The sequence below is a fragment of the Myotis myotis genome, unplaced genomic scaffold, assembly GCF_014108235.1.
Source record: "Myotis myotis isolate mMyoMyo1 unplaced genomic scaffold, mMyoMyo1.p scaffold_m19_p_14, whole genome shotgun sequence".
NCBI classification, from domain to species: domain Eukaryota; kingdom Metazoa; phylum Chordata; class Mammalia; order Chiroptera; family Vespertilionidae; genus Myotis; species Myotis myotis.
In genome coordinates this window covers 14,190,877-14,215,360 of record NW_023416318.1, presented here as the reverse complement: position 1 = coordinate 14,215,360, position 24,484 = coordinate 14,190,877, and the positions used below count along the sequence as shown (strand labels likewise).

The following is a 24,484-nucleotide window of genomic DNA, read 5'->3' as shown; positions in this document are numbered from 1 at the left end:
GACTCAGTCTCTGAGCACTCTGAAGGAGACAAAGAGGAACCCGGAGGCAAAGGTTATTACAGTCTATGCACCCAGCCCTCATGGGAAAACTGCAGAAAGGTCAGGCTTTGTGGATTAAAATTAAGCTAACAGGATTCAGCTACAGTGCATTTTAGAAGTCCTGGGTCAATTTCTAAAGCTAATTTATTTTAAAAGTCCTTGAGCTAAAAGCAATAGTAATAAATGACAACTGGGAATTTTAACTTTTATTTTCCGCTCTGAAAAAAATGAGGGGGTTGGGCATCCTTTCATTATTTTTAAACTATTTTTAATTGCTTGTCTTTTAAAGAAAGAGGAAGGGAGAAGGATAGAGCGTTAAAAACATCGATGAGAGAGAAACATCAATTGGCTGCCTCCTGCACTCCCCCAACCAGACATCAAACCATGACCTCCGGGTCCATGGTCAACACTCAACCACTGAGCCACTCCAGCCAGGCTTGGGTGTCCTTTTATATTTTCATATAAGTCAATAGGGTAAGTCAATAGGAAGATTTAATTGTCAGTTCAATGTGCTATAGTCATGGGTTCAAACTGCTTAGGAAAGTCAGGATAATTTAGCCCTGCCCACTGGGTAACAGGAAAGTACATGGGTAGGTTAAGGTCCTAGGAGAGGGAAATGGTGCCTCCTGGTTGCTTTTTCATAAAGCACCTACTCCAGCCTGCCTGGGGGAGCCTGCAGCTCTTCTAGGAGGGGTGGTACTTCCAGCCTTGACTTTGACTAACTTTGATCAGGAGTCAGAAACCATAGCGGGTACAAAACCACAACGGCCAGGCCCCCGGCACCAGAAGGTGAAACCCAGCAGAGAGCCTCTGACCACTGTTACTTGCAGCATTAATAAAAGACTAACAAAAAACCAAAGGCCTATTAAATATCCCAGCCCCACCTGGACTCACCACTTAATTGGGGTGTGGGCCCTGAAGGCAGATGGAATATAGATGGTTCCAAAGGTTGGAGAGAGATGGTCTGAATGGCCCTAGTCCAATTAAAACAAGCCAGAGCCTTAACAGCTACCTGATTTTGGCATCAGGAAACCCATTCTTAGTTCTGCCAATGGCTATGATATTATTATTTTCTTTATTTCATGGGCTTAATTAATGCTTGAAATAATTAAAGCAATAAGACCTCAGGCCAGAACTTCCTCAGCCAGCACAAATGGGCTATTTTTCCCAGAGCCTGCCTCTTTAGGGAAGAAGTCCCCACATTCCTTACCAGGATTCTGGTGGTCCTATTATTAGATTTGGGGCTTAGTCAGAACATACATGAGTACATAGGCTCCTGCTGTGATTGGAACACTAATCTGTGCATATGTATATCCCCAACTTACCTGCCAGAAATTCTTCAAAAGGAGAAAGGTTCATCTCTTTGTTTTAAAGACCTTGAACCTAATTAACATCCCGATGTCTACTAGCGCACACACACCATGGATGAAAATTAGGGTATCAGCCTCCCTTTACCAACTGGCTAAAGTAGATCGTGTTCTTTTATTGAATCACCATATATTTTTATTTCTAATCATTGGATCCTTTACCATGAGAAAGGCACTATGCTGCATGCTTAATAAATTCATTATCTTCATGTATCACAAAACTTTCTGATTATAACTACTTTCAGAGTGTGTTTGAAAACGAGACTCCCTTGGTAATACCCACGCAGTACGCCTAGGGCAGGGTTTTGGCACCCGTGTTTTTAACAAGGAGCTAGATGATGCTTGCGATCAAGTAGTTCTCCTGGGAGGCTTCCCAGTTTTCCCACGGCCCCCTCGGACTGAGGCGCTCCCAATTTCTCAGCAGGTGTGATTCATTACCGCAGAGCACAATGGAGGAGGCAGTTACCTGACCTCCTCCTGTGGCCTGAGGATCCATTCGCTCTCCCTGGGCCGTCACGCAGCTGCCTCATGTGGACCAGACAGTCTGAAACCCCCAGATGCTCCTCTCCAGACTGTGACTGGGCCAGGGGTCCTGTGTGCCAGAACTGATTTTCTCCGCTTGAGTGCTAGACCTGGCTTTTAATTATAAACACTGTCTTGTTGAATGTAGCCTATTGCTCCAGCATGTCCAGTTCTCTCCCATCCTCCCAGGCCTCAGGCACCCTTCCCAGCCGGGGTCATCAGCATATGCGGTGGAAAGTGCCCGTGTACCCTGTTCATCTGAGGCAGGAGCTGCCCCAGACCAGCAGCTCTGCACTTGGCCACAGCCTCCTCCACCATCCGGAAGTTCCCTGCCCTTCCAGAAGCATCTCTATGCTTCTGTGTAGTTTTTAAATAGGCTTGAAGCTATTGAAAACCAACATAGTACACTGTAAGGGATTTTTCTTGGAGAGAAACCATTTGTTAAATTCTCAGAGCTAGAGCCATGATTTAAAGAAATGGGAGGCCAACTAACATGGAGTCTATTTTAGTTAACATTTACATTTCCGATGGTTTCACCTATTGAATAGGCAAAAATATGTGACAGAAATAGCCACATAGGAAGCCAAGAAGTCTCATGGCTGCCGAGCAACCTTGGAGCTGTGCCCTGACCTTCCTCTCTGTGGCTCAGTGTTTCCAACCATATTAGGCACGATGCTTCCTGCTGCCTCCCCCACACAGACCCGCGGAGGGACCCCGAGAGGACGCTGGCTGGGCTTGGGTTTCCAGAGCAAATCTAACAGTTGAATATCATCCTTTGAAACTAGGTTTCCTCACCCACCACTATTCGCTCCACTGCCTGGAAGGATGAGAAACGCTTACATGGAGGTGAATAGACAATTCACTGAGGGTTTTCCCATGTGTTGTTGATGGAGCAACAAGTCATTGCTTTGAAACCTCTGGGTCTGTGACACGAGGAAAATTACAGCTTGTGTATATCACACCAAGGCCTCTCTGTACTACATAATAATTATAAATTCTAATAATTGCTCTTATAGCAGTCTGTATTTTCTTTATTTTTTTAAAGATAACTTCTCAAAACATACATTCCATGTCTTAGCTTCAGTTGAATGTACTTCTTAGGAAGGATGTATGGGACAAGTGGTTGGCTCTCTGTAAATTATAAAGACAGGATCCATTGTCCTCTCACAAGCAGAGCTGGCCGGGGGCCGATCCTCACTAACTATGAAACTGAAGGATGGAGCCTTTGACCCCTGGAGGCCCCTGCTTGCGCTCCAATGATTCCTCTTCCCTGTGTCAAAATTTGTTTTGAGACTCGAGGTGATGATTGCCTCAAACACAAAGGGCGGTTTTATTTGGTATGTCCCATATGAACCGTCGTAATAAAATGAAGGTCTGTTAAATAAAACATCATTTCCAGAACAGAGATGGAAACATCTAAGCAATATTGTTTTCTACGCTGAGAAGTGGGAACATGTTTTGTTTTTGTTGCAATAGTGTGGGGATTTTGAATGACAGTACATTTATAGCAGCTGCTTGCTGGCCAGGAGCTATAAAGGGACCCTCCAATTACAGAGGACGGTAACCCAGCAGGCACTCTTCCCCAGAATAGTCATGTCCATTGAGGCCACTTACAGACACCTTTCAAAAAGTACCTACATAACCTTATGTGCCTAAAACACATATGGTATTAGAGTTTGGGGTTTTATTAGCTCATATCAATATGACAGGCTATTTCTTTTCAATTCTCCGGATAAAGCCCATCTTTTCCCTGTATCAAAATTGAACCTTTAAAGTGAGTGAGAGTAAAAGGGATCTAAAAGTAAAGTAAAATGCATTCCGTGGGGTCTCAGTTCTGATCATGGGACAGTGCATCTAAGAGAGACTATCAGCGAGTCCATTAAAGTTTGCCTGGGCTATTTTCCCCTCTAGGAAAAAAAAAAATTCTGGTTCATTGCTTCACCCAAAAAGGGGATGCATTAAGATGTAAAATGGTGATGCCCTAACTGGTTTGGCTCAGCGGATAGAGCGTTGGTCTGCAGACTGAAGGGTCCCAGGTTCGATTCCAGTCAAGGGCATGTACCTTGGTTGTGGGCACATCCCCAGTAGGGGGTGTGCAGAAGGCAGCTGATCGATGTTTCTCTCTCATCGATGTTTCTAACTCTCTATTCCTCTCCCTTCCTCTCTGTGAAAAATCAATAAAATATATATTTTTTAAAAAGAAATGTAAAATGGTGAAACGTGGAAGAAAACAAATAGGTCCCAAATATTCAGAGTGCTCATGTTGGGATAGTGAGCCTCCGGGGGGTTTCTTTCTCTTTTTTTCTATAAAGTTTTTAATGCCCTTAATTGCTTTTATTTAATGAAACAAATGGTAATTGAAGAAAAGAGAAGGAAGCAGACGTGAGCTTTATGGGATGATTGTAGAACTGGATCTGTGATGTCTGAGCTGGACTCCCTGATGGGTAGAAGAATGTCCCAGCCCAATGCATCAAAGCCCTGGTGAGAAGCTGTGAGCAACTGATCACACTGGGACACGGTGGTTCTCTGCCGTGGCCCCCTGTTTCCATTGCACCCAGCACCACCTTCGCTTCTGTGGCCCAGTTCTCCCAGGCACTCATTGGCAAGATGGCCATCATTACAAATCATTCTCTGCTCTTCTTGTCATTCTGTTTGTCTAATGATCCCCCAAGGTTTTGAACTCAGAGCTTTGGTATGAAATTCAATCTTCATTTAGTTCACAGTTTTTGTGTTACCCAATGACGGAGTATGATGAGGTAATGTTTTCTGGCAGTCTGGCCCAAGATTTGAACCCTTAAAAATGAAAAACATTGAGAGCTCAAAAAGCCAGTGTTCAATATTCTGACAATGGTTCTTAAGTGGACAATGATGTTTTCCTAGTGTTAATTCCAAAGTGACAATACATCATTGTCCTCGCTGCAAAATTATAATTACTCATTCTCTGTAGCAGTAGTAATGAACTCTAGCAATTTAAAAAAAAGGGGGGGGGACTATCTTTCCATCAGAGACTACTTGGTGGGGCTAAGTTTCTCCATCAGCCAGAGCAACAGCAGGCCAGAGAGGTGGGAATGACCCAGAATTACTGGCTAGAGAGGAAGGGGCCGGAGAATGAACAGTGCTGGAGGAGGAGGCATCTTTATCTAGGTTTCCGTAGACTAAGGCAGGACAGGATCAGGGTCCCAGCACCAACATATTCAAATAAACTTTTCAAAGGATTCTCCTCATTCACAGGAAGAGCTGTGTTCCGAAAGCAGTGGGAGACCGACATGTCTGGTCTATAAATCACGCCTGGCCCAGAACCTTCTCAAAGTTTATCTTGCATTAATTATACTTGTATAATCTCTTTCTAAAACTGCTCCTTTTGAACTCTTTAAGGCACTTTCAGATATAAATGTAAAGAATGCATACATTTGTGATTTGCCTTCAGAAAGAGCCCCTTCATATCATCATATTCCACACTTTGGGGGTTCCTGGTGGTCCCAGAGAAGCAAGGAAAGGAAGGGCCCTCTTCCAGCCCAGAGCAGGTCTGAGCAGACCTCGGGTCACCTCAGCTCAGAAGACCCAGAGGCTGTGCTGATGGGACCATGGTCCACTGGGGAGATCGCTTCAGGCTGCAGGAATGGGGAGAAAAGTCCAGACAAGAGTGACTCGGGGGCCAACAACTTGGACGCTGACAGGCCAGAGGCAGTGCCATGCCCTACTCAGCCAGCTCCTCTTCATAGGAGAGGTTACAAGCAACCTCCTATGTCACCCTCAGGCAAATAGTGTCTGTGACTCTTCAGCTGGTAGGTGACTGATTTCCCTTTCTAAGTCCCCGACACTTTCCCTTCCCATTGTTTTCTGTCTTTGGTGCATTAAGTTTTCCCTCCTACTAATTCACCAACCTGGAGAGAGGAAGGTTCTGAGTTTTCTCACACAATGAAACTATAAGGAGCGCTACCTATGTGAGCAAAATAACTCAAGATTGTCGTCCCCTTTAGCTCCTCTAAGGCTGAATCAAACTCCCAGTTCATCATTGAAACTCAGTTCTAACAAGGGCCAATACTTGGGAAACATCATCACCATCATCATGACTAAAATGACCCCCAAAAAAGTTTTAATTTTTTTAGGAAGTTTGCCTAGAGTTAAAAAAAAAAAAAAATACTTTCATTGAGTGTTGGCTCTGTTTAATCAAATGGAGGTGTTAAAAGAAAGAATATCTGTAAATCAAGCAAGACCATGCCTCTGGAAACCAATATGAAGTCCCTAAAGGAGGAAATGTATAAAAGTAGAGTATTCCAGATAATTGGTGTAATCTCAAATGTAGCTGTAAACCCAATTTTAGTTAACCACTGGGCTCCTGAATGTCAACAAAAACCACACCTCCACCGGTGCCCTTGGAGATTTAGACTCTGGTGCATAAACTATGTTCGTATCCCCACTTGGTCCTGCCAACAGCCAGGCCGGGTGCCGCCCACTGTAACAGCATGGCCAGAGCCCCCGCCCCGGAGCAGCATTTACAGTGATAGAAAAACGACGACTGTGTCAGTGGCCTTCGAAAGATGACTTATGTCGATATAAATTCCTGATTATCTCTGGCATGAGCAAGTCGAAGAAACAAGTAGGATCCTCTTTTTCAAGGCATGAACTTTGGAGACTTTGCTTGTAATTCCTCTAAGACAGCGGTTCTCAACCTGTGGGTCGCGACCCCTTTGGTGGTCGAATGACCCTTTCACAGGGGTCGCCATATCAGATATTTACATGACGATTCATAACAGTAGCAACATTACAGTTATGAAGTAGCAATGAAAATAATTTTATGGTTGGGTCACAACATGAGGAACTGTATTTAAAGGGCCAGAAGGTTGAGAACCACTGCATCTAAGAGCTATCAGCCTTTTGGCCAGGTGGTGTATGATAATTTGTCAGAAGCTTAAAAAAGAGGTCATGTTTCCATGACTGGCAACTTCCCTGAAAGTAGCAGGACTGAAATCTGTTGGTTTTTATTGACTGAAGATTAGGTCGATACACTCTGAAAATGGGCTGTAGTGACCCAGAGAGGAATGGGCCTCTGATTTAGGCTACAGCTCCTCCTAGAATAGTTCTGTTCCTGCGAAGAATGAAGTGCCGGGTCCCTTTGCGGCTCTTCGCTTTGGCTCCACCACCTTTTTCCCTCTCTCTCCTCTCTCTCTCCTGCCCCCAAACCCCCAGCTAGGCCAGTAAATGCCCTCCCGACTTCAAAGTTTCAGAAAATGGGCTTGCATTCCATTCTATCAGGAAGTGCCTAGCAAGTCCCACCCTTAGCTCAGGCACCCTCTTCACAAGAACATACAGGATTGTCTGACATCCTTGCGCCGTCCTGCATAGCAGGCCTCGGACACATGCATCTCTTGGTTCAGATCCTGCTCTTTCTTCCCAAAACATGTAAATTCGACAGCTTTCAAAAAAATGTTGTTTTCCTCTGAAAATGATGCAAAGAGCAGAGGAGTTCAAGCCCGCTCCCTTTTGTGAAAATATTCCTAAACTAGTACAACCCTGTGGCCAGGCCACCTCATACCAGGTGACTAGCATATGAAAGAAATCTCCTTGGAGATTAAACCAACTCTCTTGTGTTCCTTGCTCACATTTGGGAAGGGAAGTGCTAGGCCAGAGACCCATGGACATACCTGTGGTGCTGCCTCCCCTCCCTTTTCTGTGGTTCCCCCAGCCAAAGGGGATGAGCTCATGTGCTACATACCGGCCAGCGGCCAGCTCGCATCCTTTCTCTTTAGCGCTCTGCACACTTTTATCCTTTTGCCTCCCCCACTCCCACCAAAATTTGGCCTTCCTGTGTCCCTTTCTTTTTTAAAAAAAATATATTTTATTGATTTTGCATAGAGAGGAAGGGAGAGGGATAGAGAGTTAGAAACATCGATGAGAGAGAAACATCAATCAGCTGCCTCCTGCACACCTCCTACTGGGTCTGTGCCCGCAACCCAGGTACATACCCTTGGCCAGAATCGAACCTGGGACCTTTCAGTCCACAGGCCGATGCTCTATCCACTGAGCCAAACCGGTTAGGGCTCCTGTGTCCCTTTCCCCAGACCACCAGCACCCCAGACTTAACAATCCTGAGTGCCCTCTCCCTGGCCTCAAAAGTTTAGGTAATTGTGCTGATAAACCCACATGTTGCCGGGTGCCAATGTTCAGGGAATTTCCCTCCCGGTAACAGTTCGGCATTTTAAGAGGGATCTCTGTGAGATGCCCACAGAGGGCTCTTAAGTTTGAGAATATCAGACCCAGCAGTAGGCTGGACATGCCTGGGTGTGGGGGTGGGAAGGGGATGTCTCAGGCAAAGCAGTTTTGGAGTTCTACTCGGTTCACCCCACAGGCATTAACATCTTGGGTTGGGAGGAAGCAAAGAAGGAGACAGTTGAGCTGAGAAAGAAGAACGGAGTTCGGAGGTTGACATTGCCCACTCCACAGCTCCCTCTCCAGCAATGTGGCCCTTCAACCCCTTTCCGCAGCTCATTGATTGAAATATTAAGTGTCTAATGCTCTTCCTGAAGCTTGTTTTAGACCAAGTAATATGACAGAGTCCCTGCCCTCAAAGAAAGAAGGCTAGAAAACATGGAAGGACCCGGTGGAAATTGTGATGGCCGGAAAGAGGGCAAAAAGTATTGCTACTCCCATCGGGTTTCTTCCTTATTCATGATTATGCCCCTTCACGGCAGAAGCTATCAGAGAAACAGAGTGAGCCGTTCAGAATCGGGGTGCGTCTCCACACGGCCTCGCCACTGCATTCCTCTGCCCCGTCCCAGCCACATCTCTCGGCCTCAAGAATCCTCCTCCTTGGTGAACTGGGAGCGGGTTGGTGGCTGTGGCACCAGAAAGGGGAATGGGCCAAACCACTAGCACTCCCCCTCCCCCACTGCAGGTCTCAGACAAAGAGCAAAGACTGCTCTCACTAAGCATGAGGTCACCTTTCTGTACCCGGGTTTCACAGTGTTTGTTTGGGTTCTCCGGCCGAATTCACTCCAGAGTTCATCTCTGTGACCAGAACCCAGGACCCAGCTGGGAGAGGCCCCTCCAAGCTTCCCACAACCCCCACAGCCTCTAATGCCTGGAGGCTGGGGGAATCCTACAGAACCCCGTTCAAAGGCAACAGCATTGAAGGAAAAGCTCATCAGCTTCAAAGTCAGACCAAACTAGGTTTGAATCCTGACCCTGCTACCTACTATTTGTGTGGCCCTGAAGAATGGTCCTAGGAGCCTCCAGTTCTTTGTCTGTAATAGGGATAGTAATACCTACTTTACACAGTGGTGTAAAGAACATACAGGATTTTCTGACATCCTTGCGCCGTCCTGCATAGCAGGCCTCAGACACATGGTGGTGAGATTTTAGAATAACATACGTAAGGCTTGGATCACTCCTGGCTATTACAGTTATAACACGATGACCACTCATGCCCATTAGATGGGCTTTTAAGCTTATTCACAGGGGACAAACAGTATCATAATGTTCGCAGGGCTTACTGTGGTATTTGACAAATGTTTCACCATCTTCCTAGAAAGCAGAGTCTGCTTCTTCATTCTTTTACTTTGTAAATACTGTGGCAGCCCTCTGTGTGCCAGCTCTGGGCGGGGAAGGAATACAGTCGGCAACAAAGAGCTTGCCGTACAGTGACAGACAGTTAACGACAGAGTTTGATAAGGAAAGAGGCAGGAAACCATGAAAGAAATTAGCAGGTGGGCTTCATTGAGATTGGGTACCAGCAGGGAAAATCTCTCTGACAGGTGACTTTGAGCTGAGACATGAGATGTGAACTGAATTTAGCCCAGCAAGCTTGGGCGGAAAGCATGTTCCAGGCAGGACACATACAAAGATCCTGAAGTAGAGATGACCATGGAGTTGCAGGAGGTATGACGCTGGCAGGTGGGGAGAAAGGGGAGCTGGCGGGAGGTGAAGCTGACCGTGCGGGTCCTTATTGGCCACGTTGATATTTGGGATCTTAGTTGTATGGAAGCTGGGGAAGGAGTCTAGGATGTGGCATGATCCTGAGATGTTAGGCTCATGTGGCTGCCTTGTGGATGTATTGGAAAGGGGCACCAGCTTCAGAGACTAGTTAGGAGGCAGGAGGCGTGGCAGACTGCACTGCCTGGAGGAAGACCTTTGCCCTTGGCGCATGTTCAGTGTGGAGCAGAGCCCCTTAGAAAAACGTGCCTTCCTCATACTCCTTAGAGGCAAAGATCTTGGTGTTGCGTACAAAGGCAGCATCTTAGAGGCCTTCGCATCCAGGCCTCTTATTGAGTCAGGGAAACCGATTAGAAGATGGAGTCGGAGAAACCGATTAGAAGATGGAGCCTTTCTGTACGTTTTCTGTTTCCTGTGGTCCACGCAGCTTCCCAGCCCCAAACTCTCAGACCTGCCAAATCAGGTGAGAAGGACAAAGGCTTTTTACCAAAAATCAACTTACATTCCCAAACTGCCCTTGATAAGCCAGCAAATAGAGCTACAGATCACTGGTCCTTAGGTGTCTGTAGGGGATGCGTTCCCAAACCCCAAGCAGATACCAAAATCCGAGGATGCTCAAGTCCCTTCTATAAAATGGCATGGCACTGGCATATAGCCTACACACATCCCCCTGTTTACTTTAAAAACCATCTCTAGAGCACGTGTAATACCCAATACGGTGGAAATGCTACATAGATCATTGTTAGACTGTATTGTATTGGGAATCAGGACGAAATGGGTCTGTACATATCCCATCGCGGGCCTAACTACACAGTACTCGTCAGCAACAACGTAACTTTCTAATATTTCGATCTGCTGTTTCTGAATCTGCAGATGTGGGGCTCACTGATGTGGAGGGCCAACTGTACAGCCTTACTGAGTTAGATTTAAACGGTAGTAAGGGGAGAGGAAGCACCAGGCACATCAGTAAAAGCCTGTCTGTTTCAGTATTGTTCTGTATCAATACAGTGGCTTAAAACAACTGTGGCCACTTTCTCTCACAGTTCTGTGGGTTGGCCTGCTTGGCTGTGTAATGCTCTCACGCAGTTGCAGTCAGATAGTGGCTAGAGCGGGAGTCATCCCACGGTTGATTGGACTGGTCGTCCAAGAGGCCTTCGTCATCCAAGCTGCTGGGTGTCCTCAGACTCCTCGGCATGGCCTCTCCCCACAGCGAAGTGGCCTAGACTTCTCCCAGGGCAGGTCAGGGCACCAAAAACAGGGAGCAGAGACTTCCAGGACTCTTAATATCAGACACAGCATCACTTCCATCCTATTCCGTTATTCAAAACTACCACAGACTGCTCCTGGCCGTGAGGGAGGACCCACGCATGCAGGAGGGAAGGAACGGATGCAGCCGCCTTTCAGACCAGCTACCGCCAGGCAGGGAGAGAGAATTGTTTGGAACCAAAGAGAGCCTCTCTGCCCAGACTGCTGAGCAAGGCCCCCTCCCTGCTGCTCTTGGGTGGCCCGATTACCAAAGCAGCAAAGTCAAATTCGAGTAAATATCATTATTTGAAGTATTTGAGCAAATGTCATTATTTGAATAAGGGTGGAAACCCATACCACCCTTAGACTCAATAGATCAAGCAGTTGAAAAAATATATGTAGAGAGAGAGGCTTTAAATAATCTACTAAAAATAATTAGTGGATATTAATTTAATAGTGCATCCATAAAATAGAAAATTCCTATTATGTTTTAAATTTATAAAAACTGACTATAACTTGGGCAACAAAGAAAACCTGAAGAAGAAGAAAGACCGTATTTTTACAGGCCACATTTTCCCACCACACACACACTCAAAAATCTGGAATTTAGCAATAAGGGATTAAACTTTTTTAAAAAATAAAAGCACTTAGCAGTTTTAAAACATGCTCATAAATTACTGTTCAGTTGAAGAGAAATCAAAATTACAATTACTGGGATTCTAGAAAAGTATTAATTGGGAATGCCACAATAAAAACTTACGGGGTTTGGAAAAATCATAGACTTAAATTTTATTATTAAATAAGAAAAATGAAAACAAATGAGCTAAGCATTTAGTTAAAACTTGGAAAAGAGTCTAAAACAATCGACAGAAAACAGGAACAAGGACTCTAATAATATAAGAACAAATGAATGCCCTGGCCGGTTTGATTCTGGTCAAGGGCACATGCCCCTGTTGCGGGCTCGATCCCCAGTGTGGGGCGTGCAGGAGGCAGCTGATCAATGATTCTCTCTCATTGATGTTTCTATCTCTCTCTCCCTCTCCTTTCTGCTCTAAAATCAATAAAAATATTTTTTAAAAAGAAAATATAAAAAAGGACAAATTAATTAAAACAAAGCAAAATCAATAAAACTGAAAAATGAATCTTAAAAATTTGCTTTGGCAATGTCGATTTTATTGACAAATTTTTGAAAGTCAAAAAAGTCATAACATATAAATATGTATAATAATAATACTATTCTAATATTAATAATATAAGAGATGTCACCACAAGTAGATTTCACAGTAAGAATTTTCTGTATACAAAGTACACATCTGTAAAAATGCTTTTAAAAATCTTGATGAAATGAATGATTTTCTAAGAAAGGATAAATTTGGAAATGGATTCAAGAAAAGGTACAAAATCTGTGGTACAAAACATTTTAAATTATCAAAGATCTGCACTCTAGAAAAACAGCATATTCAGAAAGATTTTGAGAGAATTTTTCTGTTTTTGATTAACTAATTATTTCATGCTATTTCAGAAATATAGAACACATGAAAAATGAAAACCTTCCCAATTTCTCTCATGAAGTTAATATAACCTTGATGACAAAAGAGTAAACAACAAAAGAAAAATGGTCAATCTCACATATGAAATTGGATGCAAAAATCCTAAGTCAAAGATTAATAGTTGATTCTAGAACTTTTCAGAAGTTCTTGGTGCCTGGGGTCGGGTGGGTGGGCTGGGGTACGTATTTCATTGGACTCCTAATGCACGATAAAGAATTTAATAACTGCATTTGTGATAGAAGATTATGCAACCATTGAAAATGTCAGTGGAGAAATGGCCACAGCATGTTATTTAAAAAAATTTGTATAGGACAATTCCATTTTTGTAAATATATGCACCACTGTGTGTGTGTGTGTGTGTGTGTGTGTAAAAGAGTGAGATCTGCAAGAATAAACACAAACTACTAACTCTCTGAGTATTATAATTTAAAACTCTAATCTTTTTTCCCTTCTTTTGTACATTTTACAAATTTTCCACAAAGAAAATGTAAAACTTTGTAATCAGATGGAAAAAACACACCAGTGAATTTTATTGTTAAATAAGCCCTATCTCAGTAGTAATCCTTAACAAACCTATGTTTGCACATGTCCCGCTAAAGATGTACCCTTTTTATTTCTACCCTTCCACTTTTCTTGTTTCCTCTTGTTACCGAATATTTCACTTTGCACTTTCATCTAACTCTCAGTTTGGCATCTGAAGAAGTTATTAGACAGAGCGTGCCAGCATGTGTGTCAGCAAAATGAATCAACGGGAAGAATTGACCTTGGCTCCCTTTCCATGCGCAGCACATAAAAGGCAGTCTATTATATGAAATTTATAGACAGGGCAAGTTCAAGGTGGAGAGAAGGGAACTGAGAAGGATCCACGCCCTTCTCTTTGCCCCCAGCTCAGGCTTTGAGAAAGAGGAAAAGGCAAGACAGGCTCTCTGTGCCACTTTGCCCCGTGATAGCATTGGGCCTATGACTGAGCGCTGACTAAATGAAAAGCCGGCGTATGGCGGCTTCATTTCAAATGGCGGGCCAAAGCTGGGGTGTAGGAAAGGAGAGGGGCGGGATGGCAGAAAGAAATGCAAGGGGCAGGGCCAGGGGCCAGCTTCTGCTCAGGAACTTGGATATTTTCCCTGAGAAGGTGGGAGGCACTGAAGAGTTTAAGCAGGAAGACAATGTAGAATGTGGGTCAGTGTGTATGTATATATTTATATGTGTAAATATATAAGATTTTATGTACATAGGCATATATCCATCTTGTATATACATCTTGTATATACATCTTGTATATATATGTGCATACATATATGTGTGCGTGTATGTGCATAAACACTTTTATTTCCATTTAAATTTTATGTGGAAACCAAAATATCACTGGAAAAGAGAAAGGCTGAAGCAGGAAGACTGGCTTACTTAGTGGGCCAAGTTATAGAAGATGAGCAATAGTGAGGGCGGGGAGGAATGCATGGGTGTGAAGGATTTTTTTTTTTTTTATATATTTTATTGATTTTTTTTACAGAGAGGAAAGGAGAGAGATAGAGAGTTTGAAACATCGATGAGAGAGAAACATCAGTCAGTTGCCTCCTGCACATCTACTGGGAGTGTGCCCACAGCCCAGGTACATGCCCTTGACCAGAATCGAACCTGGGACCTTTCAGTCCACAGGCCAATGCTCTATCCACTGAGCCAAACCGGTTTCGGCTGATTTTTAAGAGATAGAAGCAGAACTCTGCTTCTCCCTGAATGTGGCAGAAGAGGCCCACCCCCCCCCAGTTCCCACGCCCTCTATGCAAGGGATCAACCGTAACTGACTGACTGCCTATAAACTCAAGAAGAGAGAATCTGATTGGCCTAGCTCAGGGTAGGTGTCCACCTCTGGTTCAATCAACTATGACCAAGAAGGCCAGTGTCACAGAGCACAAATAAATTATGATTGTTTGTGGGATCACTCGACTGCTGTCTCTCTCCCCCTGTGGACAGTGTTCATGCAGCAGAAGCTGCTTTTGGGTGCTCGGCACTGTCAGCAGCACCTCAGAAGGTGTCCAGGACATAGTGAGCACTCAGAAACCATTTGTCAAAAGGATGAATGCACAAAGGACTTAACAAATGAAGAGAATCGTGGGATAGCAAACTGTGAAGTCATCCAATCCAGCCCTCCATCCATTCATTGCTCATGTGTCTCATTTATCGTTAGAGCACCGACTTCAGCAGGATTACATCAATTGCCTTCAATAGGCCAATGAGCTTTTGTGGTCTAGCCTGAGAACCAATCTCCATTTACAAGAGTGACTTAAGTTAGAAATTATGCTCCTAATTCTAAACAAATGACTTAAAACAAATTTTGGAAACCCAATCCATTTGTAACTTGAGAAATACCTACAGTCCTCCAAACAAGATAATTAATGAACTAGGCCAGAGAGAAAAGGTATTTGTCAGAAGAAACTTGGCATACATGTTATACTTTTTCCATCTGATTATTTTCGTATTCTTCCTGTGAAACCCAATTTCCTTAAGTGACCTCTGTTCATAGGGAACTATTTTGTTTAATCTGTGGGAGCGTGGCATATTTTTAATGATCTCCAAAGGCCAGCTCCCTCTGCACTGATCGTGCCTGATACCTAAGTGAATGTTTTATAACACTCAGCACACATGAGATCACCACTGGCAAGTCATTGACACACAATCAGCCCACAGTTCTCACATTCCCCTTCATCCGCAAATTCAAATTCGGAACTCACAGTCAAGCTTGAGTCCTTTTTTAAAATATGTTTTTATTGACTTTAGAGAAAGGAGAAAGGAGAAGGAAAGAGAGATAGAAACATCGATGAGAGAGAAACATCCATCAGCTGCCTCCTACATGCACCCTACTGGAGAGCAAGCCTGCAACCCGGACGTGCCCTGGCTGGGAATTGAACCGGTGATCTCTCCGTGTCTGGGATGATACTCAACCAACTGAGCCACACCATCCAGGGCTATGCTTGAGTCTTGACCATGGTAACTAACAAAAGAGCAGACGATGAAGAGTCTAATTTTGAAATTCAATTTTTTATTAATATTTTATAAATCTGATAACCAACTGGAAAACATGCAATGCAAAGTGTTAGCCAAACTAAGTAGTATAAAAAAATGTGCAAACTGCCACAAAAGAATTCAGATTAAAATGTTTGAGTAAAGGGCTCCAAAACAACTGGAATGTTGATTTAATCATAAAATATTCAGACTGAAAGACCCTTGGATGTCATTTAGCTAGCACAACTCTGTTTTACAAATGAAGAAGCCGAGGTCCATAGAGAGAAAGGGACTTCGCAGTGAGTGCATTAGGGGCAGAACAGGAGGTAGAACTGCCTTCCGGGCCTGGCCTGCAGGGCAGACCACAGCCCACACCTCCAGCTTCCTGTCTCTGTCCTCCTTGGACCATCCGTGTCTGCAGTTCAAAACTTGGAAAAAGCCAGAACCTGGTCCACACGACCTGTCTACGCCATGATTTTATCAGAGTGTGTCACCTCCAAAGGGTTTTCTTGAGGGACAATTTTCTTTGATAAATCAATTAAAAGTAGCTATTTGTGAAGGCAACATGTTAGCATGTCTACTGTGGTGGAAATCAAAGGGAGCACATAGGATGCTTACCAACCTTCCCCCGAGAGCCTAGATGTCCAGAGACCATGAGAGAGTGACCAAGGAGACCTAGATGCACAGCTGTGAGTTCATGGACCTTTGATCCTCTGAGAACCTAAACTTGCAGGGAAAATCTGAGCTTTCAACAAAGGCTCACTCCACCTCGGAAAACCTCAGGGGAATGAGCAGTATTTGTTGAGTGCCAACTTGAACTTGAACCTAGTGCTGCTTTAAAGATCTCAGGAAGAAGGCCCAGATGCTGCCTCAGAGACGCTCACCCACCAGCTAGAGAGAGATCTTCATACTGAGAAGAGTACCAAGTGGCATAGCATATCTTTTCATGGAACAAATATTTGTGGAGGGCTTGGGATGGACCAACCTGGACATCCTGCAATAAAAGAGCAAGAAATTAATTGAAAGATGGAAGTCAGGACCCTCCCCCTTTTAAAAAAAAAATAAATCACTGACAAGTGTGGGGGGGAAAAAGAAAGATGGAAGTCAGGACCAGATCACAAAAGGGCTGAAATGCTATCAGAGGGGTTTGGATTTTATTCTCAAGATGATGGAGAGCCATTGAAGGCTCTTGAGCTGGGCAGTGAACTGGCCAGACTCATATTCTGGAAAGATCTCTACATAGCTAGGTGAAGAGCAGATGGATTGTGGCCAAGGGCTACTTTGTGTGATACCATCTACAAGGGCTTCAAGAGATTATTTGTGCTTTTAGTCTATCTTCAGGATAATCCAATGAAAAGAGGAGTAGTGCCTATAGCAAGCAGAGCTGGTTCAATCCAACTTTTATCAGTCCCCGACTATAATGTTGGGCACATTATTTAAGTAAAGCTCAGCCGAAACCGGTTTGGCTCAGTGGATAGAGCGTCAGCCTGTGGACTGAAAGGTCCCAGGTTCGATTCCGGTCAAGGGCATGGACCTAGGTTGCGGGCACATCCCCAGTAGGAGATGTGCAGGAGGCAGCTGATCGATGTTTCTCTCTCATTGATGTTTCTAACTATCTCTCTCCCTTCCTCTCTGTAAAAAATCAATAAAATATATTTTTAAAAAAATAAAAATAAATAAAAAAAATAAAGCTCAGCTCTCCATCTTTTTTTCTACACAGTGAAGCTGATAATACTTAGCTCATAAGGTTTTGATAATAAAGAAGATGACATGCCTGGACATTTCCAATAATCCCCCCAACACCATCAGATTCAGTCATATAAAAGTGGCATTTCCCAGCTTAGGAGGGATGCCACCTTGCATCCTGCCAAGCTGCCATTTAGCAGAAGATATAATTGCATTTTCTTCTTGGAATTTATCCAGAGCATTTTGTTGCTAATGTGTGAAAATAATTGCCATTCATTCTTCATCAGTGAGCAACCCCGAGGTAAACTGAGATCAAAGCTCAATCTTAGATCTGAATCAAACCACCCAAAAACAATACTGCAAAGAATTAAACTGGGTTACACAGACCAGTGCTCCAATCGTCCTAGCAACATTTTAAGCAAACACTGGTGCAGATTTGCTGGCATACACGACACTGAGAACATCTGGCCTTTCTATTATCCTCTCGCAAGCAAAAAATGATGTCGTGTAAACTGATCTTCAGGCCAATTATATGGTCTAAGTGTTACAGTGTTTGTATTGGCTCCTCAGGCTGCAGGTTTTAAGAACTTAGTTTTAGCCACACCCCTCCCTGAAGCCCTAACTGCGTCTTACTGTAGCGGACCCCAGGGATTTGTTTATGCGGAATCTGCACCTTTTTTCAGGATGGTCAGTATGCGTAAATGCATCATCAGTCAACTGGGTGTGCAACGCACTGTGGGAGGTCCTATACAAATAAGTTACAGGAGTTAGGTGGCAATGAGACGATAGAAGATGGTGCAGATGAGGGTGGACTCTGGGGGCTGCTCTGGTCACACATCCAATGCCACATGTTGCCCCTGTATGCCAGTGTTATTACAGAGGCCAGGTGTGGCGTGTAGAGGCCCTAGCCTGCAGCTCACTTAGAAGGCACTAAACTAGAAGTCAGCAAACCTGATACTACCTCCAGCTCGCCTTTCCACAGTACATAAGGTCATTATTATCTCTGTATTTCCCCATCTAGACTCAACTTCATTTTCCAAACACCATGTGCCAGGCATCACCAGCATTGAGTAGGTTAATTTTCATAATGACTGTCAGTGGCCGCCGTACTATTATCCCCACCATGTCTCATAGGGAGGGGTGTCATGGCAGAGACGTGAGCTTACCCCTCCCCTCTGGCTGCTTAAGGAGTGCTCTGAGCTGTTGTTCTGTCAGCTCTAACCGACTAGGGGCTCTAACGGACCACAGCCCAGCCTCTGGAGCAGGAGACAGTGAGTGCAGTCCTGGGGCTCCACGGGAAGGGGGCTTCTTGCCCTCCCCCCCTCAGCCCTCCCTACTGCCCTGCAGCTCTAGCCAAGAGGCCATGATGACAGCTTCGGGGGCTGACTAGGGAGGTCTTTCTCGCCTACCCCCACCCCCCAGCCTCTGGATTAGTGGGCCTCCTCTCTTCCCCAGCCCACCCACCATTGCTGATCCCTAGAGGGAGGAAGAAGCCACACAGGGACCCGACCCCAGGCACCAGCAGCTCCTTCCCCAGGACTGGAATTTCACCAAGGAAATGAATCTCTCATCTCTGGGTCTGACTTAGCATGTCTAGGAACGAAGGGCAGAATGCACAGCACAGTAAATCCCAACTCTGACTTGTCCATGACAGGAATTTACCACAGATGGTAACCATTAGGGCTTTAACGTCTTGAAGGAAAGAGCTTTATCCAGAATCATAAATAAACTGTAACCAAGGCTTAGGTTTATAAACCTGTAAAAGACGGTTGCGTGCCCCACTGGGGATTTCTGTACTGGGTTACAACATCAACTTAAGCCTGAACTTGCTCTGGGAGTTCTGGGCGATGCAGTGAGAAGATGGTCATTTATTTCTGCAGTTAGTGGACCCCCACTCTGAACCTAACAAAGTTAGGCCCTGATTTAACCTCATGAAATGGAAGCTCAGAGAAGATGGGGTGCTGGCATCTCAATATGGCATTGTGATTCCTAAACCAATAGTGTGGCAGCAAAGTATAAAACAAGGCCACTCCCTTCAGAAGTTCCTTGTCGGGTCAGGGAGGCAAGGCACTTACAGATCAAACAGTTTTAGCGCGCAGGCTTCTGGTGGCCTCGATTATAACCAGAGAAAAATTTAGGGGGGTGGGGGAAGAAGCTAAGGCTGAATGGAGGCTGGAGCCATCAGGGAAAGCTGTGTGGAGGAAAAGGGACTTGACTTAACAACTGTGTGGATGAGGGACATGGGCATATGTGAGCAACGGTTTGCTCAGCCCCACATCTCCCACCAACATGCATTGTGTCCCTGCGGTGAGTCTCATCCCAAGCCAAGACTCAGATCACACACTTGAATATCCTACAGGTAACTATCCTGCAGGTAATTGTTCCTCAAAGGCCACCAACCCCGCCTCTTCCTAGTTGTGTGGCCTTGGGAAAGTGACAACTTTCCTGAGCCTGAGTTTCCTCATCTGTGAAATGCAAATTGATAATAATACCTGGCTGACAAGGCTGTTGAGATGAAAATCAGTGACCTCTGGACTTGGCTTGACCCTATGCGTGCAGTTAAGGTCAGGCCCCTTCTTTTCCTCCTCCGTGAGAGACAGACTGCTGGGAAAATGCACTGTAACAAGTAATTTGCAAGCTTGGGAAAAGGCTTGTTGCATGCCAGTAGAGTGTTGTCATAGACACTGGTCTGCTTTGTACGTATTTCTCTCAGGCTGCCCACCGCACCTCCCACCTGACCTGCTGGAAGGTCCTAGCTTCAGCTCACATCTCCTCTCTGATCTCTTCCAGGGGCGCTGCATCAACTTTACCAGAGTCAAGAACAATCAGCCCGCCAAGTACCCACTCAACAACGCCTACCACACCAACTCGCCGCCTCCTGCCCCCATCTACACCCCCCCACCCCCTGCTCCCCACTGCCCTCCCCCACCCCCCAGTGCTCCCACTCCTCCAATTCCATCCCCACCTTCCACGCTTCCCCCTCCCCCTCAGGCTCCACCTCCCAACAGGGCTCCACCCCCCTCCCGGCCTCCTCCTAGGCCTTCAGTCTAGAACCCACAGTTCACGCTCTGGGCTCTCTCAAAAACTTTAGGGAGGAGGCTCCTCTGTGGTGTTAGAACGAGTCTCTCCAGTTAAAGGAGGCTTCTGCTTTGGAAATGAGTGGTGACAAAGCCCACTAACATTCACACATTTTAAAAACTGGTTTATAATGCCAATATGCCGACAATTGTGATCAGAGGAAAGAAATCTAAATGTTGAAATGCCTGAAAACAAATGAGAAGGCAACCACAGTCACAATTATAGCCAGCCAGCCATCACCTCTAGAAGGTTCCAGAGACAGTGAAACTGCTGAGATGCTCTAAATGGGATTGTGTCTCATGGAGACCAATAAGAAATCATTTCTCTGAGGGTGAGATGAGGAGTCGGTTAAGAAATAACATTGCTGAGTTTCTAAATGCTGCTTTCTCGCCTTCTCTCCAACTCCATCATTTAACCTTGGACCCTTGGCCCAGAACCCAAGGAATCCTCAACCCCGTGCACCACCCAGGAAGGTGGAAACCCTTTGCCTACTCATTTCGGGGAAGCTTGGAGTAGCCACTGTGGCAAGAAACTCAACATCAGACAGATATCCAAAAGTATGTCTTACTGGGATTTTCAGAGGAGTAAAAACACACCATATTTTCCTCCCAAACTCTCCCAGTTTCCAAGTGAAGAAGAGAGCAGATGTTTACTGATGGAAAAAGGTATGTTGCCATGTTGCTGTGTAAGTGAATCGGGTGTGTGCATTGATAAGGGACATACTGATGGGAGCATCAGACAGTTTCTAAAACCCACAGCCATCAGCAGCTGGTGGCTGGCTTTGGCCCGACATCGTCCCCTAAATCATAGACAATACATTGTCAATGAGCAACCTGTTAATGATTCATGGTAAAAATATAGATTGGCTTTGGTTTAAATCATTTGAGATATGAAGAAGTGATTGATCCCATTGTCCAGAGATAAATGTGAGTTGATCTTCCCAAAATGGCACCACTAGCACCTACCACACAATTTCACTGATTTTATTCTCCTTTCTTGGGAAAGTTATGCACCAGAGACTTCTAGATAGAGCTGTGAGACAATGGTCCTGACAGAATAAGGAAACTGTCACCCGGTTATTTGATTAACCCCAAAAAGGCACGTATGTGGGTGCAAGTAGATTTCTTCTTGGCTTTTCAACATACTCACAATTTATTATCAGCTATTGACCCAGAGGCAATACACCAGAAATGCTCTGCCTGGAATTTCCACCACGCCTGGGGCTCACTCCATTGCCCCCAGTCATTCTGAATCTGTTGTGAGCAGAAGCGCTGTAAACACTTTCTAAACATCGGGTTTCGTCACCCAGGGGTGGGAACAGGGCCATTGTTGAAGGCCTCCTGCACAAACCTATTCAAAATTATCTCCTCCTCCAACTTTCCACAGTTCTTAAAATTCCTCTCCCAAGCTCCTTAAATCTTTTCAGGAACAAAGTAGAATATAAATATAAATGCAGTGCGTTGGGCTCTGGTCTCCAAAGATCCTCCAAGAACCCATCAAGCCAGACTCATTCTTTCACTTTTCTTAGAACAAAGACATAAGGACCTGGCATGCATTCCATAAACACCTATTCTTCTAGCCACGACAGACATTGCTAATCAATCACAGCACTATTCCCATGTAGCCCAATGATTTCCACAGCCCTCAAATTACAACTCCAAGAAACCACCACTCACCTATTAGAATTACAGAGAGAAAAAGAGAGAGAGAGAGAGAGAGAGAGAGAGAGAGAGAGAGAGAGAGAGAGAGAGGAGCTCTATTGGCCAAACCTATTTAGAAAACAAAAACAAACATGGGGGAATGGGGAAACCCTTAGGCAAAAAAGGTACAGTCAGGGAAAAATAGATCTAGGCACAGTGCCTAGACTACAGGCACTAAATGTGCAGTGTCGATGCCAAACAGACACTTCTCCAAGTGTACCTCAGACCCAGCCCTTCTCCCAGCCTGCCACTCCCAGAGAATCCCCCAGCCTTCTCATAGAGCTAAATCAGAGATGCAGTCCAGGACTTATGAAAGCAACCTCCTCCTCCCCCCCCCCCCCCCCCCCGCCCCCAACCTGGCCTGTATTGTCTATTTTTAGAATACTAGGCTGCTTCTTTAGTATAGTCCTTCATGAAGTAGGAGCCAGGATGTCTCAAACACTTGCAGGGACATTGCTGGACTCCAGAAAACCATTCCACAGAAGAATGGGTCCCCCCAGGCTCACAGTATAGGGATGTTGAGCCCATGACAACTGTTTTGACTGCTGGCAGTACAAGACAGTCCACCCCACACCGCTGCCGCATGACTCACTGCGGCCTTAAGAAAATTCAAGCTGAGATGCTGACGTTGTGGAAAAAAATCGGGTGTGAATGCAACATTCAGGATCTCAACAGCACATCAATCAGAAGCCCTGTGCAGTTTCCGAGATGTTGTTTCGTGAACTTTTTGATGAAATAGGGAACTGCAACTATATGATGATTTTGAAGAGGATTGGCAGGGTCTGTCCTTAAAACTGACTCATTGTGTCATCCATAGTCATTTAGAATTACAGTTGAGAAGGAAAAACACCTTTACTGTATATGAACAAGGCAATATTTTAAGAGTAGGCTATTACAGGCAGGAAAATTCTTTAACTGGTTTATAAAATCTATCAGTACTTGTATCATTCCCTGTAAAAGGCAGCAGACATATGATTGTGATCAGGAAACTGCACAAAATTATTTTTTAAACCCCCCATGTTATTGTCTTTGTGAAGTTTTTTTTATATAATAAAACCCAACATTTTGTTGTATATATTCGTATTCCATGTGTTAGATGGAAGCATTTCCTATCCAGTGTGAATAAAAAGAACAGTTGTAGTAAATTATTATAAAGCCAATGATATTTCATGGCAGGTTATTCTACCAAGCTGTGCTTGTTGGTTTTTCCCATGACTGTATTGCTTTTATAAATGTACAAATAGTTATTGAAACGACGAGACCCTTGTTTGCACAGCATTAATAAGAACCTGGAGGGGCCCCCTCTGTTAATGACCAGGAGCTTCTGGCCTGGAGCTTGGCACATATTCCAGTGAGACACAAGGTCTCTCTTTTCCCAAGGTCAAGAAGAGAGCTGGAGGACAAATTAAAGAACAGTCTTGGATACCTGGCCATGGGGAACCTCACTGTAAATATCACTAGAAGGGGCAGAGATGTTCGCAAACTTTCATGTACACTAAAGTCCAAACACTGTCAGCTGAGGGAAACCATCAAAAAATCAGGAAAAATAATAATAATAATTGTGAGATAATGAGCAGCGGTTTCAGCCTGATGAGAACTTAATAAAAAATAATTAATGCTGTGTGAAATGGGTTGAATTAGTTTGCAAACCATATAAAGATGTAAGCAGTAAAGTGCCTGTTAATGCACACCGTGTGGGAAGGGGGTGTTCTGGTCAGTTGCCTTTTCTAGTTATCTGAGCTCTACTATATTATCATACTTGGATAACCAATTTAAAAGAACTAGAATATGATTTTATAAATACACTTAACATTAAACTCTTCTTCTAAGTCTTTTTTTTTCTTTCTCTGATAATTCAGAAGACAGTTATGGATCTCCAGTGCCTCTGAGTCATTATTAAAAAACAATTAGTAATCGTTGTACCATGCTATAGGAGACCGGGCTAAGCCTGTACAATGACGAACTCTGGAAGTTGCTTTTTTTAAAAAAAATAATAAATTTTTAAAATCAACTCTTTTACTGGTTGTCTCTTTGTTATAAAAATAAAATGTAGATTGCTCAAGTGTTTAGCATCTTGATCATAATAAAATGGTTGCCCTCTGCACATGAAATTATGTTTCACAAATTATTTTGTGCCCTCTGCTGAACTCCTGTCTTCATTACTCTTTCTTCTTTAGCTGCCCAACATTCAAAATATTCTTTGTTTCCAGTAATGGTTTTAAATTTTAAAAAGTAATCAGCGCTAAGTGAAAATGAAAGATGGAGACAGAGAAGAACACAGAAGAAATGCGTTGTCTCATTTAGGATTGTGTGCCTGCAACAAAAACGTGGCTATGATTGATTTGACTTACAGAGCAAGTATTCCAGA

At 44.3% G+C, this 24,484-nt stretch overlaps 1 protein-coding gene across 1 annotated transcript in view; it reads left to right on the top strand.

The window, feature by feature from the left end:
• The window catches only part of ANTXR1 (ANTXR cell adhesion molecule 1), a 215,766-nt gene extending 191,639 nt beyond the window's left edge, over window positions 1-24,127 (top strand). Inside the window, exon 18 of the mRNA XM_036334285.1 lies at window positions 20,129-24,127. Coding sequence (XP_036190178.1) covers window positions 20,129-20,389 — 261 coding nt within the window. The 3' untranslated portion in view covers window positions 20,390-24,127. The remainder of the gene's footprint in view (window positions 1-20,128) is intronic.
• The last annotated feature ends 357 nt before the right edge of the window (window positions 24,128-24,484 follow it).